General features: G+C 34.8%; 1 protein-coding gene across 1 annotated transcript; it reads left to right on the plus strand.

Annotated features, from left to right (window-relative positions):
- Positions 1–2,553: 2,553 nt before the first annotated feature.
- Positions 2,554–18,008, plus strand: LOC116341796. Its single transcript, XM_031769092.1, has 3 exons — positions 2,554–3,260; positions 16,248–16,603; positions 17,970–18,008. Exons 1-3 carry the CDS (start codon positions 3,209–3,211, stop codon positions 18,006–18,008), a joined length of 447 nt encoding a protein of 148 aa, XP_031624952.1. The 5' UTR covers positions 2,554–3,208.
- The last annotated feature ends 349 nt before the right edge of the window (positions 18,009–18,357 follow it).

An 18,357-nucleotide genomic window follows, 5' to 3' on the forward strand; every position in this document is an offset into this window, starting at 1 on the left:
TTTGGTTTGGAAGTTGTTGAGATTTATTTTTACATAATGTTTTTCATTGATTTGTTTCTCTATGCTGTTTTGAATTTTCCCTATTCAATATTACATTAATCGATTCGATTCACTGCCCTCCCAGAAACATTGTTTGCAAAATCAATCAAAATGAGAATTAAAGAGAAAGAAAGAGAAAAATTGGAGCCATAATTCAGTAAAAGTGTGTCGTTTTGAAGTATTAATTTCCTTTCTTTCACTCATCCATAGTTTCGAGTTTTCATTCTTGCAGCGTAGAAATAAAAAAAAGAGAAAACGGCTCCAAATAAACATTGAAAGTCTCTCAAATGCCACCCGAATATTTTGTTCTCCTCCCGAACGAGGTGACTCAAACTGGGCGACAATTTGCTTGCTTTATTCATACGTGCTGTTGTGGTTGGAAATTGAATTTAATCGGTAATTCAAATTCTCTTTCGCCCTCTTTTCGCTCGCTGATGATTATTTAATCTACTACCCAAATGCAAAATAATTTTTTAATAAATATTGTAAATGCCATCAAGAGCGAACGAAATTGCACGTTTTCGTCTACGTTTCTTATTTTTTGTCCCCATTTCAACATATTACAGCGACCGAAACGATGAGAGAGAGAGAGAGAGAGAGAGAGAGAGAGAGAGAAAAGAAACATAAAAATAAATTGTGCCTTGCATAAAAAACTTTCTTCGCTTTTTTTCCTGAATCGTACTTGATACATTTCACAGTCGTGCCATTGCCGAATGATGAATATTACACTCTAGATAATTCCATTTGGTTCAGTTTGTTGTTTTTTTCTCTCTTTTTCTCACTCGTCTTGTTCCATTTTTTTTTCGGAGAGGCTTGCACAGCGCACTGTTCACCATTCGTGACCCATTTGAGAGTGATAGAAAAAGGCGCGCGATAAAGAATAACGAAGAGCCGGAATATATTTATTAAATCGGCGAAAATCTCGCACTTATAGACTATTCATTGTAATCGCGAGCGAGCTGTTTATACACATCGTGCGCTTTATTCGTCACGTAATTTCTCGTGCTCATTCCGTTTTCCAGATGGGTATTATGGGGTCTTGTTGTCGCTTTTATTTATTGTATGCTCACACTTTTCCTTTTTGTTGGCTGATTATGGTGGTTATGTGGTAGTGGTTGTTGCTTCTCTTCACTCCGAACCCTTTAAATGTAGTCAAGCTTAAATCCAACGTCATTCTTCGTTCATTTAAATGTTGGCACTAGCATAAGTATTTGTTGATTCATCGATCGTGCATTCTGCAATATAGAATGTAATACACTTCGACAACCTTTTCATAGACTCTCAATCGCACAAAAGCTACTCTCTCTCTCTCTCTCTCTTTGTGTATTGTATGTAACTATGAATATATTGGGATTTGATTAAAAAATTAGAGCACACTAACAATGACACACTCTTCCGTATCCAAAATGTATCAACGGTTCCGACGTTTGTAACGAAATGCGATATGCTAATACGGCAAGCCTGAACATGGGCTTTAATCATATTTTGTAGTTCAGTATTTATTTTCGCTCATATTTTATACATATAAATTTATTAACAAAATGATAAACAGAGTTAAACGTTATTAACAATTGAACCTTGTGTATATTCACAGCATATCATCAATTTTCCATCCGGCTGCTTGAAAATCGGAAGAGGGTGCGCGCAGCAAATGGGCAAACAAAACGACGACGACAACAACAAGAGCTACCAAAAACCAGTGCACCATCAGGGATAATTAGTGTGCTGATTATAAACAATTGCGCAAACGAATAAACGAACAAACACACATAAGTGTGGGATTTGGATGAAAAAAGAGAGAGACGCAAACGCAGTTAATTGCAAAGCAACGCGAATCCTGTACGGCGGCGAAAAATTATCGCTTCGCAAAACTATTAAATGGGAAGTGATTTAATGCGTCTCAGTGCGAGTAACGGTTTCAGTTAAGCTCTGCATAACAAAAGTTTATCTATGACATGAAAAACGTAACCGAAGGGTTTTACTTGGAAAATTGAAAAATTGGAAAATAGAAAATTATCGCTAATTGCAATTGACTAGTACTCGAAGAGTGAAATACGTGTGTATATGTGAGACGTGGCATATTATTCGGTTCCAAAGAAGAACGAACGTGAAAAGATCCAGAGAGTCGGGTAGCAAGACCGAGATAGAGAGATAGAGTAGAGAAGTCGAAGTTTTTAAGTGAATAAACGGAGTATAAAAACAAGCAAACGCTTACTTCGGGCGACTGTTTGATAGTTACGCTTGCTGCCACTCACAACACATGATTAAGTGTATGTGTGCATAGTTTTCATAAGTGCTATTCGTTGCTTTTGTTGATTTTCTACGCCGTGCACTTGGATGTGTGTATAGGATATATCTATATATATTTTTTTCATTCTCTCTTCTCCTTTTCATTTCTCATCGGTGTGCTCTCTCGTTTCTTATTTTATATCTTGAATAGTTTCAGACATTCCTCATGTACAAGCATTGAATGAGTGTCTTTTTCATTTCATATATACATATGAAAGCACCGAACTTGAAGTGGTTGTTGTCAGTTTTCTTCAATTTTCCAATAGAGTACAATTTTATAAATGAATATTACGTATTTTATGCACGCTTTAACTACTATGGGATATAATATGTAATGAATGCGGTGAGCTCAGGCGTTCTACTCACCCCAGACACACATACACACTCATAAAAAAGCGAACACTTTTGAATTTAAACAAAAAATCATATGAAAACAGGAGAATGTACGGTGAATGTACGTGAATGGTTGCGAAGGCAGCCAGAGACATCAACAGCCAGGAGATCAATAAATCAAAAGAATAAAATAATTGAAACTGAAAGCAAAAACTTCGGTGTACTAAACTAGCTGAAGTCGGAAACGAAGAGAAATAATAAACTGACTTGAAAATCAAAGTGAACAAAAAAAAAAGCACACGAACAAACGAAAGTAGTGTGAGAGAAAAGAAAAGTGCACAGTGCTGAACAATTTAAACGAATCGAACACAACATACCGACCGGAAGAGAAATATACACGATCTCCATCAGCAGTTCTTTTTTACTTCGATTTTCTCGTCTCAATGCAATGCGAAGTGCAGGTCTTTTAAGCTGCAATCGTATTTGAATTATTGATAAAACGTGTAGAGTACCATTGGAACGAACAGGAAAAAAGGACATCGCAACGATGACGAATATTATGATCATTTATTTTTTAACGACATGTTGTATTCTAAAAGGTAAGTTATTAATAGTTCCATTTCGTTTCATTCTTTAAAGTTTTTTGTTTGAAGGTGATGCTGTTGTTAGCAGAAGATTTTCCATTTTCTTCATTTCACATTACATGACATACATACCAATAAAATAAAGCGCTAAAAAAGTTCTCATGGAAGTCATATTGACACAATGAAAATCCTCATTGAAAACTCATATGTTCTCAAATCCAAATAGAGTTCGAAAGATACAGAGAAAGAGGGAGAGAAAGAATTGGGTAAAAAAGAGAGAAAAATCATCTCTTCACTTTTTATCCATTCATTTAGATTCCAATTGCGTTCATACCTGATGATTTTTTGTTGACGGTACCCAACGACATGATGATGTCAACAATATTTGAAACTCAACTTGGAATTTTTGACATGATATTTAACGAACAATCCATCAATTAACGAGTCAATTTTCTCCCTGCGTCTCTCCTTTTTCCCACATCTCTCTCTCTCTCTCTCTCTCTCTCTCTCTCTCTCTCTCTCTCAATTTTTCGTTGTTTGATTACATCAAAATAATAAGCGAATTAAATTTTTCATATAACATGAAAAGTGATACGTTTTTATGGATTTCGATTTGAATTTAAAATGTGAACGAATACCGCATCAAATCTGAATGTTGTCAATTATATGAATAAAATATGTGCTGAAATGATTCGACATTATTTCAAACATGCATCCCACAATACTCGAAATAATTATATATAGCCTTGGAATCGTTACAAAAAATATCAATTTAAATCTATGATTTGGTTGTTTTTACACGAAATTCAGTGTCCGGTACAATTCACTTTTGCAATTACAAAGGCAATCAAGTGTTCGGCTCGCACACACTCTCGAAACGCTCATAAAAATGCAATTAAACCGAAGCGATTAGATTTTGGCTTTTTCCACCAATCGCCCATTGCTTTATTATATGCGAGGTGGCCGGTGTGTGGGAGTGTGTGCCGCGTTGATTATATTCGATGTGAATTTATTGCTGAATCATAATTCTAATTACGTTATGTAGCGTGTATATGTGTATGTTTTGTAACTAAATCAAACGAATCGAACGACGAAACGAACGACCAAACCGACCATTGAATGTACCAAAAATACCAAACACCAAATCTGGAAACACTTTTTGTTTTCCCATGTGGAAGTATTCATGTTACACAAAGAGCACACTTGCACGCATATCAAACGCATAAAAGTGTATGGGATATTAAAGCTTGCCAACATTTCAAACACAATCAAGCATTTTGTGTGCCACTTTGTATATTATTCATTCGTGGCACGCCAAAGGGAGAATAAAAATTATTATGAAAAATGAATCGAGAGGTTTTTGAAAGCACAATTGTATGTATGTGTGCGACAACGATTGAACGCAGAGCGGTAGCAGAGGAAATGTGGAGCAACTAACGCGCTTTATCGAATTTAATTGGCAACAGCACGATCAACGAACGAACACTAAAAGCCAAAGCTTAATTGACGCAAACTTATTACGTGTTCCATTTATTAATAAATTTATACGCTATACGGTAAATGGAACGAATATTTCTTGATTCTCTAGTTGATTTGAAAGGAATCTCAACCGAACACAAAAAAAAATCCGTCGACGAAAAATTTATTAAAAGTCATTCGTAACATCGGAACCGACAACCACAGTAAAATTCATTTTCAATGTACGTACGTATGAACATGATGAAATGACATTGGTTTGATACGAGAATACGTTTGTGACATTTGATTATTGTACGCGAAACATGGAAAGAAATACTATTGAACAATGGGATAAAATGATGGGAAAAAGTGTGGAAAGTAGAGAAAATTAAAATTAAGAGCGACAATATTGCGATTATTAATATCATACTGAAGTCCTGTACACCATTATGCTGTACAACATACAATGTATACACTGGCAATGTACACACACTTTCATATAAGAACTATTTCACTTATTCGCTTGCCTGGTTGACTGGTTGGCGATCAAAATTCTCGCTATAGCCCATTCTCATCCTCATTCTCACAGTCGCCATATGTCATGTGCGATTGTGAATGATGAAAAGCAGCGTGTTTTACATGTGGCTGTTTTCAAGGAAATTGAAATGAAATATTGCATAAGCCATCAGCGTGTGTATGTGTGTGTGCGCCTTGTTGTATCCAGCGACACTGCCACTCGATTATAAGCAGCGCGCAAAATGCATAAATATGGAACAACCATGCAAAATATGCATCAGCACAGCAAAATGGCTGGGTGTGCAGTTGCAGAAAGCCATCAGATGTACAATGATATACATGATGCGATTTGTTGGTGCGACATACCACATGGCCAAAATACGTAATAAATTATTGTTTGAAATTGTTTTTGGTGGGTATTTAATTTTGTCCATGCGTGTGGATCTATTTTGGTTGTCATTTTTAATTTTACTCTTTATTGCGGCGTCGCTTTTCACTCACTCAATTCACATTGTTGTTGATTGCGAATTTATTTTTAATGAATGCAAACACAAATAAAATAGTTCTCACCGCCAGACAACACAAATATCCCATAAAAAGCAATATTCATATCTCTACATGTTATATTTATTTTTTTCCCTTTCTTCCTATCTCTTTCCTCTCCATCTCGATCTCTCTCCGCTCACTTTTTCTCATACTCTCCGCTATATGTCTGCACTCGCTTGTTCGCTCTCGCAATTTCTCCCTCGCTTGCTTTCTCTCTGCTCATTTCATGCGATGCACGGTGGATGGAAAGTGAAAAAAAGTGGACAATGTGATGATTTTTCATAGTTGATGGACTTCAAATCAAAATCACTAATTCTACGCTTGGGTGGAGCCAGTTCGGATACGACAACTTGCCGACTGCAAAAGCACACATTCAAATGTGCTACTTTAAAAGCGGAACGAGAGAAAAAAAATTGCAATATTTTTCTCTCTCTCTCTCTCTCTCTCTCTCTCATCGCATACGTAATTAAAGCAATGTTTTTGTTATTGTTTTATGAGCAAGTAAGCTCGATGCGCATAATAAACGGAAATACGGATACTTTTTTTTCTCAACAAACAATGATGTTTGAATAAATATTATTTCTGAACACAAACAAAGGCAAATAAACGAGAAAAAAAACACATCGTGTCTTTTAGCAGTGTGTGTGTGCTGAGATTATTTGAGTGGTGAATGCGCGCACTAAACATTCACCGCCCAACAATGTTAAGACAAACCAAATGAAAAATGTTCATCGTACAAATCTATGCTGTACGATTTTTATGCATGCACTGAATTTACACATCAAAGCACACAATATTCAAACGCATACATTATAGTGCCGTTGTAGAAGCAAAAATGTTTAACTAATATTATAAAAACAAACGGGGCCAAATATGCAGTACCATTGACATGATTTGGTGCAAGCAATCGTCATATTTGTTCGTTTTCGGGCTGATGATGGTGTTGTTGTTCAGTATGTTGCTTGTTATACTCTTTGTACAATCTTATTATTCCGTTTACATTCGGTTTTCATTCATTCATTTATTCATTTGCCGTAGTTCACATTTCTTTATGTTGTTTAACATATTTATGTACTTCGGGATTTTTGGTTTGTTTTTCCTCTCCGTGCTCTCCTTCTCTCTCTCTCTCTCTCTCTCTCTCTCTCTCTCTCTCTCTCTCTTTCTCTCTCTCTATCTCTCTATCTCTGTGTGTTATCCTCAATATTCACTGTTGCCATTGCCACTTTAACAACTACTGTTGTTGCTTCTATGTTGCTGTTTGTGGTTGTTAACATTGAGTGTATGAGGCTCGCTCTCGAACTTTATGTGTCTTTATGTTTATGCTCTGCCTCGTGAATGTATGGCACGAGTTGGGCTTTTCATCATCACAAAATGTTTTTAACTTTGGCGAAAATACATGCATTATTATGAGGAAAACGAGAGACTGAAAGGGAAAAAACCGAAAGAATGCCATAGCATAAGAGTGAGTGAGAGCGATTGTGGAGCTTCATGTATTCAGGAGGTTTTGACTGTTTCTTTTCCTGGTACTTTGTGTTGTCAAGGATGAATACATTATATTCATCCATGGAGTAGTTAACATTTTCAAATGCACTCACTCAACGCGTGCATATTTCACCGGTGAAAATGGATGCGAGTTTTTGTTTTGTTTTGCTTTCGGTTTTGATTTGGTTTTAGTGGCTCTTGACGTTACAATGCAGTATATTTTCTTCTTTCTATCGTTTTCATTCTTGGCCGAGAGACAGAGTATAGCGAAATGTGATTGTGTTGTTGTTGTTACTGCCGTCGCTACCGCTGCCGCGCACTGCCACCGTTGTTACTGTTGATTATGTTTTAGTTTTCTTTTGCTTTCAACTTTTGTATGAGTAGCTTTTTGTTGGTGGCTTTTTGTTTTGTTTATTACTAACTGTTCATTTTTTTCTGCTCTTCTTCTTCCCACCATCATCAATTGCTTTGTTTTTGGTGTGAATATGTCGTGCTCGATTCTCTATGCCAGTGAATATGTTGAGGGTGTGTGTGTGTATAGATCGAGTGCATAAAACTCTTAGGGTTTTGTTGGCATACAACATCACGAATATGTATATATCGACAATAGGAGCACTCAGCTTGTGTGTCTGCTTAGAAAACAAAACACATACACCAAACGCTTTACGAAAAAACAAACGACAGCATAAATTATATGTGTAATAAGGCTGTTTTGGTGCATGTTGGGTGTGAACGTTGATTTTTGTCTCATAAATTGCGCTTGTACTGTGTTTGTGTGAATCTAGGAGTCTAGTGCTTCTATGTACGTGTGTGTGTGAGAGAGTGTGCGTGTACGATGCGCTTTTTGTTCCACATAACTGAAGATAGTCTTGCAGAAAAATTGCTCATGTGATTCGTTGTCGTTGGTAATGTCAGTACGCTCCTGTAACCGGATCGCTTTTTTCATCTATTTTGCTGCTTTTTTTTGTTTTTGTCACTCTCATCTTGCCGGAGGTACCGTGTAAATTCTAACATAAACAATACTCGGTTGTATCATTAGCTTTATAGTGCCGATGCATGTCGTTGTGAGCTTAGAATGCATCACGGGAATCGAGAAACAAACGACATTTAAGCACAAACAAGTACAGAAAATAACAAAACCGTGTAATACCATATCTTAAAATAACAGTCAAATAACAATGAATCAACATGTTCCAGAACAATGCGCAAAATTTAAATGCTTCATTCTTCTCTCGCTCTTTTGCTCTCGTGCTCTCTTTTCCTTTTTTTGTATCATTCTTTCTCTCTGGCATTCTTCTCTTGGCTCTATTTGTCTCTGTCTAACTTTTTCTCTCTCAAAGGTTCTTCATTCAACGAAGAGACGTTATCTCTCGATTTTGTATGCATATGAAAACATTTGCCAACCCATCGTCGAAAACCTCACTCGAAAATTACATTTAACATTTCAACAGAGTAAAATCAAAATAAAGAAGCCAACGAAGAAAATTTCGTCGAATTTTTTATACAACAAAAATAGTGTATTCAATTCAAAGCAGTTCCTGGCAATCATCTAGGAGCTTTCTCTTGTTTTTCAACATTCGTGCGTATTATTATAATCATGACCCAGAATGGAAAAACCACACAATACAATGAAATAGGAAAATCGCTCACAGCCAAGAGTAGACGCTTACACACATACACACACTGCTTTGAACATGAGAATATTCCGATCAAACAAGCTCTTTATTATAAAAGTAGTAGCATAAAATGAAATGCACAAGGATAAATGTATTTATTGAAAAATGGTGAAAAATAGTAAGAAAACTGAAATAAACAAAAAACGAATAAAAAAACAATAATAAAGCAAACGTAACAGAGGCATAGTAGTGGCAACAACAACAAAACAAAGGGAATCATACTGTTTCTCAGCGTTGCCACCTCAAACACTGAATTCAATCCAAGTACACACAATGAATAACTATGAGTAAGTTCTGATATGATTTCACATGCCCTTCGCATCGTCAGCTACCATCAACAACTACGGCTTTTTGGCTTCAACCGTTTTTTGCCTCTCTCTGATGAAACTAGTTATTTTTTCATACATACATTTTGTTGGTTGCCATGCAAACATGCACACGGTTCATGCGTAATGGTAAATGTACTTTTAGCGGAAAGAGAACGAAAGTTTGAGGTGGTGTTTTCGTTAAAAGTCAAAAGACATGGAAAATGGAAATTGACACGAAGCCAAAACACAATATATTAACGATTTTGAAGGGAAAATATAGAACGATTCGTATAAAATTCATAAGCATTAAATGTAATAATCGAAAATGAGATTGAGCACGTCGCGACCTATTGGGATTGGCTAATATGCAATGGTAACGCACATATTTTTGGTTCTTATACACATACGCGACCGTAGTGCGGTGACGTGAATTCATAACAGCATTACTGAATATGCTGATGAATGTACAAATAAAGACAAACATAAATAATTTTTCGATAATTAATTATGAACAAATAGCAGTGGATTAAGCAAAAACAAGTGGTATGCCATAAGCTACAAGCTACATGTATATTTGTCGATTAATTTTCCCCATGAAAATCATTGACAATGATAGAGTCGATGATGTATCAACAACACTCTTTCAATGATATATATATGGACATTAAAAACATCTTGGCAAATATTTTCCTGCTGTTTTTTTTTTGCTGTATATACTCATTGCAATGGGCCCGCCGGACATTCCTGCGTCTTTTTTACACCAAACTAAACAAGGTTTGCCTATTCCAATTTGAATGCTCATTAACATTCTTTCCCTTTGTTAACCGAAACTAGCCAAAAAGCTTTTACATCAAATATTTAATAAAAACCAATGGAAATGAAAATGAACGAACTAAATCACTTCCTCAAACCTGGTTCCCATTCCCCTCTCAATACCATATATTACAGTCACCGACACACACTTATGTGTACATAAATCAAACAGAAGTGTTTGGTACAATATGGTTGGATGTGAGTTGACTAATGCAATCAAACTGGTAATATTTACATCGGTAAATTGATAAAATAATTCAGTTAATGGTACTGTACGGAAAAGAACCTATTGCCAAACATTTTCTCATTAAATACAAAACATATGATTTGCGTATTTACTTAGTGGGAGATTTAAGTGTGTATTATATTTGACGATAAGCGGTAAAATTTTCGAAAATGTTCCTTTGGGGAGGTTTAAAGGCACCGATTATAACTTAAAGTAATGCCGTTTATTGCCGTACACATTTACACTTCATCATTATTGAAAAGTCTTGCCGCATTGTTCTCACTCATTCTCGGTTTGGTTCTCAACCAAATGGGATTTTCTGTTGATTTTCGTAATTATATTCATCTGTGCAATGAACGTGTGTTGGCATAGACGCATATAAAACTTTCAATATTCATACGTTCTCCAGTATACGTTCCTTTATACACTGGCTGTGCTGAGATAAAAGAGAACATTCTTCGTTATCTAAAATGCATACCATGTACACCAAGCCAAGTAACCAAGCTCTGCCAAATGCCAATGAAATGCTCTCAAACACACACATGCACAAACAAATCTAGCTGTTCGACGAAAATACTAATAATACCATATAGTCCCGATCTTTCCTGACAATTTTTACGTTCAACTCATCCATTCATTTGTTTTACGCTTTGCGTTACAAAGCGTAATTGCTTATATAACATTTATGTAAATTTTTTTGCGCATATTTTCTTCGCGCATTAATCCGATTAAGTAATATCCAAAACACGATTTTACATATTGGTTTTTGGCCGTTTTGAGAAAGTGTAAATGTAGAATGTGTGTCTATGGCCTCTTGTGCAATGCTCCGTACATATTCATTTTCCATTTTGTTGTAAGCTTACAAATCCTTACCATTTATGCTTGGGTGCCTGTTTGTCTGTAAGTCGGATGATAGATAAAGTTAATTCAAACACTGCAAAAATGTCTTGTATTATGCATATTTAATAACTTTTGAATGGCAAAGCCGGAAAGTAAGTGTTGTATGTGTGTGTGTGTGTGTTATGTGAAAAATATCTGTGAATCGTTTCCATTACCATTACCGTTTCATATCAATTCGATCTGTGGTATTTGTAAGGTGCCAACAACAGCAACAGTCACAGCAAAATGGCTCCCACACAAAACACGCAAACACACAACCAAAACTGAACATATAAAATTGTGATAAAAGGTAAAATTAGTTAACATTTTTGAATGTTCCGTAATGATAATGCGATGAAAGTGGATTTTTGCACAGAAACATGTGTAAAGTGGTTTTATGAATTTCATATGTATTATAATAATAATCAGTATGGTTATGATGTACTCATTTATGGTGACTGAAGTCAATGGAGCAGATTCGATCTTTTGACGTTGTTTGAGCATTGAAAGTGTGATACTTTTATGCGCTAACATTCATTGCAAAGAAATGACAACGATTAAACGAAGTAATAAATTCACGAGCATATCATCCGCTTTTGTGTGCAGCGATGCCAGATTCAGACTGTGAAATGTGTCAATTTAATTCAATTTGATTCATATATTGCGCTCGATTAAATCTCGTTCTCAGTACGGTATTTGTAATGAATACGCGCACGAATTCGCGAACTCTTGTGGTGTTGTTGAAAGCCGAACAAGTGGAAAAAGCCACCAATTTAAAAACGAAATCGATTCCTATGCCACAACAAATAAACGCAACCCAAAAGCAATTGCTGATGTAATAAAATTGTATTATTACATTGCAATCATTTGAAATTGGTATTATCTCTCTTTTGTTCGATTTCTCTCTCTCTCTCTCACTCTCTCTCTCTCTCTCACTCTCTCTCTCTCTGTTTGGTTCAATAACCGTTTTATTCATTTAGTTTTTCTCATCACATCGATACATTATCGCTTCGGTCATTAATTATGTAAAATGTGCGCCAATTAAATGATCGATACATTCACGAAAAGCCAATTTACAGTCGAACATTACAAAGTAAAGGCAAAAGCGGATTTTCATTTTCAGTTGGCAATAATGAAACATTGATTTTCTCTCCCTCTCCATGTCTCTTCCACTCTCTCCATCCCTCTCATCTCTTTCTCCATGTGGTTCTATTCTCGCGATTTGATGTCCAGTGGCCATTTTGTTCAGTATTGCTTTTTTGAAATTGCACAGTAAACGAACTTCATTTCAAGTTTAAAATTCATATAAACAATTGAGCAATCCTTCTCTGGCAATCGACCATTGTCTAGCATTGTCTATCCGATTATATCGCGATTGAAAGAAGAAACTTGATATTACCAAAAATAATCGCGTATAAATTTTATCAACAAAATGAAAAGCGGGTTTGTGAAAGGATTAAGTTATTATTATTAACGGTGAAAAATAGTCTATTTTTACAAACTATTGCTACGTCCATTGTTCAAAATGAATATCAATCATACTTTCGTTTACTTTTTAAAAATAAATGAATCTGAATATACGTCGATTTTACTTGCACCATCCAGTAACTGACACTTCGATTTTGACTTCATTTTCGAAAATGTAATGATTTAAGTGGTTTAAATATAATCTGAACTATTTTCAATTCATTTCGTATACTTGACATTGTCTTTCATTCATTACCTTCAGACCAATGTTTTCGTTTAAAAAACAATGGCCCTTTCATGTGTGCATATCTAACAATTAGAATGCATCTCTTCTCTGGGTCGTGTAAAAAGATATGGGAGGAATATTGCAGAATCAAGTCTCATGACAATCACATGTTTCTGCCAACATCAAAACGTTGATATCATGATGATATCGAATAGTAAGTGTAGTATGACAGTTTTATTTGTACAATGTGTCACGTGGTAATGCAATCGGAAATGAATCCGCAAATCATGTAGTTCGCTACTTCGAATGCATTTTATACTTGTTCCGCATAAGATCGAAAATTATTTGATAAATCGATTGATCGTGTTTTCAAACAAACTTACAAAGTAAAATTGGTTTTGCTCTTGGGATCGAATGCGATTTATCATTAATATCTATCGAATTTTTGACCTAATTCGAGATTATGTCTCCCAATGGCATAATATTGTAATGCAGTAAAAACTTAAGCTTCCAAATTAAGTTACAAACCAAAGAAAAAAAAACGAAGAAATTGAGCACACTCAGTTTGGAATATCGTTACATTCGTATGTACAATTTCATTGAGATGAAAGAGAAAATCGTATTTTAATTGTCGAAATACTTTTTGGAAAAAACTTCTTCGGTGGCTCGGAAACTCAGTGAATGGATAATGTTTTGCTTGGATGGTTCTGCGCATCATGTCATAGAGACCCGTCATTACAATTTCTCTATTTAATGATTTTATTAATTTTTAAAGTGGTTGTGTACAATATGAAAATAATAACCAACCTTCGCATCAAAGGCTTAATTGCATAGTTTCAGTGCACATAATAACAAAATTCCTATCAACCGTTGGCCATTTTCCATTGAAAAAAATTATTATACATATTTGGAGCCAGAAGGAGACGAAGGGGGGTGTTTTGAATTTTATCCCCCCAGATTTTTGGAATTCCTTTCGATTTTCTAGGGTTTTTTGATGAAAGTTCTCCCCCAGTCATCAAACCGATTGGTTTCAAAAACCCCTTTTCAATAAAAAATAAGTCGGACATTTTTTACATAGACAAAATTGCCCTCCCTGAAATCTGACCTTGCACAGCTCTAACATTTTATGTTCATTTAGTTTGCAAAGTTCTTGAATTTAAAATTCACTGCAAAATTTGAGAATGGCTTCATCGTATTGAAGCAAATTGAAATACGTTCTCATTGCAGTGACATATCAACTGCCATGTTTCGAATCGAAAAAAAAGTCGATTCGTGCTAATATTTACATACATAGTGTTTATATTTGCTTTGTTCATGTTCTATAAATGCACTGAGACTCAATTAAATGCACTCAAATGAAAAAAAAGTGAATCGCAAGTAGAAAATGTATTTCCAAAATGGAAAACTTTTGAATATCCAAAATCATCTAGTATTTGTAATTATATTTATAAATACAAAAAGATTGTCTTGAAATAAAATGTTTTAATTGTAGCGCGGGTCTTCGATTCAAATTCAAATGGTAAGGATAAGTTTTTTACTGACACCGACCATTTTCGAAAATACTCTTTCGTTTTCTCTCTGTGTGCGTTGAACTATCATACACTTTGTAAACAGCGTGAATGTGACCAATGGACATTCATAGTTCATATAAATTGTAAAACCAATTTCAAGTCACTATTTTTGCCTTTTGTTTTCGTGATCGTATCGAAAAGGGAGAGAAAAGTGCAAAACTCAAATATGTTCATTCAAATGGTTGGCTACCATTCAAAAAAAAAAAACGATGGTTATGTATCAATTTTGTAAATGCTTTTTTCTCTCTATTTGACCATCGCCCGTGCATTGCAAGTTGTCATTCGTTTCGATATTTACATGGGAGTTAAAAAAATGAACACGAGAACATAAAGGGAAGAAAAAACAAACACAAAAGTTCGAATATATTATGAGCGGCGAGCTGTAGTTTCTTTTTTCAGCAAATGGAAATGAACATTTACTGTGCATTTTTATTTATTGTATCAATGTATTCAATGCCCACTTCATGTGCACAGAGGTGAAATAGAGCAGCAATTTTCCGTTTTCACTATCTCTTGTGTATTGATGATATATCCAACTTCAAAATCCCAATGTATCGCATTTCAATTTTCATGAATTAAAAATTTAAAGTACATAGATGACATGGCACATCGATCCATTCCAAAATAACGGAATATTATTTAATATTTGCAAATTGATTGTCGAACAAGAGAGAAAACGAGAAATGCAGCAACAACGACAACTAAAAGGCAGAAAGAAAAATTGATATACGGTTCGACGTATCTGTAAATTCCCTAATGTCTCTGCGCGTCAAATACTAGACAGCAACGAAACACATCTTCGATGAATTCACAATTGTGTTAATTATTTAGCATGCATATTTAATTACCTATCTAGCAGAAGATAAATTAATGAGAGAGAGAAAAATGATAGCACATTTAAGTACTTAAATTCCACACTAAGATATGTGTTTGATGTTTGTCAGTGCGAAAGTAATCAATTAAATTTTGCAAATCGACTGCACAATGTATTGATGAATGTGCATGCATCACATGAGTGCGATAAAGCAATTGACATTTCCACAATGTGCAGGAAGACGTGGATGTGATAATTGAAATTTGGAAAGGTTTGAAGGATTTATTATAATTTTAGCACGACAACATAAAGTTGGCCATTTCAATTACAGGCGATATGAAGAATTCGAATCGATATCCGATTATCTTTTCTACGAAATCGAACATATACAGAGCATTATATTTGCTGGATGAATATCGGTTGATATTTTCAGACACACAACGCAACACCAGTGCAAAGGTTCATTTTTGCATTCTCTTTTGTACGGACTTTCTTCATCCCTGTGTCGCTGTTGTATTTAACCCGCTCATCGGCTGAGAAACAGCGTCTGAAAATATCCAGCGATATTCATCCAGCAAATATACTGCTCTGAACATATACACTCTAAGATATTATCTAATGAACTAATAATTGGCTTATGCTTTGGTAAATAAATAATAGACCTATTGAGAATATTTAACCAATAGGATTGAAGTGCATCGAAAACGGTATCAATAAATAACAGTAATCATAATAATAAATGTTTATTTTCTGTAACAATGGCGTATGACGGCTCAAAAGTTTCTGTGCTAATTCCGTCTTACTTCCATCAACATTTGTTTTATTAGTCCAAAATGGTTAATATAAATTATATGAAACCACTTGGACACAGTCATGTCTTCATATATCCATTTATAGTCCATTTGCCATATCTATTTCTGTAGTTGGACATTTGTAGTATTTAAGAGTTCCGTTTCCGCCTATATATACACTTTACCGAAGTAATATTAACAACAAGTTTCCGTTTTCTTTTGTTTACAGAAGCATTTAGTTTGGAATTAACGAAAATCGTAATACCAACGTACAAATTTCATGGTGAGGCAGCGTTACTTGAATGCCAATACGAGCTGAGGCACAACAATCGAAATTATCACAACCGTTTCAATAACAATAGAGATTATGGCGGTCACAGATCAATACATGCATCAATATCAGACGATAACAATGGATTTGATCACATTCGAGATGACGACGGAAACACTAACACCGGCACTGTGTCTGACGAGGAAACTCTTTATTCGGTTAAATGGTACAAAGATAATGAGGAATTTTATCGATACGTACCAAAGGCCAATCCACCACAACAAAGCTATCGAGTGGATGGCGTACGCGTTGATGTAAGTACATTCAATCACTTGTATCTCTCTATCTACGCCTTCTTTCTCTCTACCTTGTTTCCTGTATCTCAGTTACACAGTTCCTTACAGTTCACAAAAGACATATTTAAAGAAAGGAAAACATCTAACGGTGACACCCTACTTGCAAATGTCATATCGCTTCCATTATTATTATCATGCCAACAGCTCCCGTTCTTATTTTTTCTCATTTCATGTTTAATATATTGCGTTTGGTATATATTTTTGATCATCTACTATCTTCAGTATGCGATTCTTTTCATCCAATTTTTTTGTCAACTTTTTTTTTCTTTTTGTAAAGTTTTCTCTTGCCTTGGCGTTCATATAAAAAAGATCTCTACATAAAAATACAATTTAGAAGCAGACGCAACTTTAATCTGATGCAATGAAGCATCAATTGAAAGAAAATAATGAAAAGGAAACGAAGCAGGAAAAGCTCTCATTCTCTGGTTCAAAGTCAAAATACATACAAAGAAAAAAAAACGATACCGACCGATAAACAAGCGAACAACGATTCGCCCGAATAATGCCAGTTCAAAAGAGAGAGAGACACACACAAATATACTATAGTACTTAAAATATTATTAAGATGGAAACATTTATTTCGTTTTATACATGATTTCTGCTATTTTAATCGTTTATGGAATAACCACAGACATTGGATAAAAAAAAAAGAGATTTTGCCGCTCGTCTGTGCAAATTCATCGTCTTTTGTGTACACCGCTTATCTTCGGCATCTTCTTAAAAAATCCAGCGTTTTTTCTCTACAGTTTTTTTGTTGTTGTTGTTATTGTATTTTTCGTTCTGAGAACGTTCTCATTATCTCTTTTCCTTGCAATTTTATATCCGCATCCAATTTATTTTACGGTTTACGAACAAAGTATCATATTAAATTAAATTTGTGTGCCACACAGTGGGCTCATCCAAATTCCACTTTTTCAATGTGATTTTTGCGGTGAAGGTTAACAAAAAGAAAGCGAAAAATGTTCAAGCGCCTTTTTTTCGTATGACTTTCATTAATGTGGGGTTATTTAAGAAAAGGAAAAAATAAATTAGGCTAAAGAAAGAGAATGTATATAACTGAATACTCAACGAACTGTTGCTGCATATTTGTCATTTGTGATATTTTCAGTCAAATGTATCAAATAATCTAGTAGTCTGATGTCGAAAATTTGGGTGTGCATCAGACCAGGTGTCAAAAAGTATCCATGCCTAAAAAGGTGGTAATTCGTCAAAAGTAGTTTTCAAATCCAAATCATGCAGCTCCAAAAAAGGTCTTCGCTTCCATGGTGGAGGTCATCGAAAGCAAGCTGTTTTGAGCAAAAAACTCTCAAAATGTTCCAAATAGCCAACCATTATGAAATATCCTAGCCGAATATTCAGTTAGGTCTAGGGGATATCCATGCGAATTAGAATTAGCACATTAGCAAAAAAATAGGGACACTTACATGAAGAAAATAGCGAAATTAGCAATAAATAGCAGAATTAGCACTGTACACGTATATACTTTAGTAAGAATTTATTCTTGAATTTATTGCAATAATTAATTAAAATAAAATTCACAAAACAAACGAATTGAATAGTGTTGAACTAAAATGTATCAAAATATGTAGTTAAATACGCTTTTTCCCATTTTTAAATAAAAATATATTCAATGGCACTTAACCAAGCACGTTCCATCTGTATTAGCTACAATTTACGAATTGCAATCGGAAATGTAGATTTGATGACAGATT

This window comes from Contarinia nasturtii, unplaced genomic scaffold, assembly GCF_009176525.2.
Source record: "Contarinia nasturtii isolate CC-2019 unplaced genomic scaffold, AAFC_CNas_1.1 Cnas_scaffold_745, whole genome shotgun sequence".
Lineage (NCBI taxonomy): Eukaryota > Metazoa > Arthropoda > Insecta > Diptera > Cecidomyiidae > Contarinia > Contarinia nasturtii.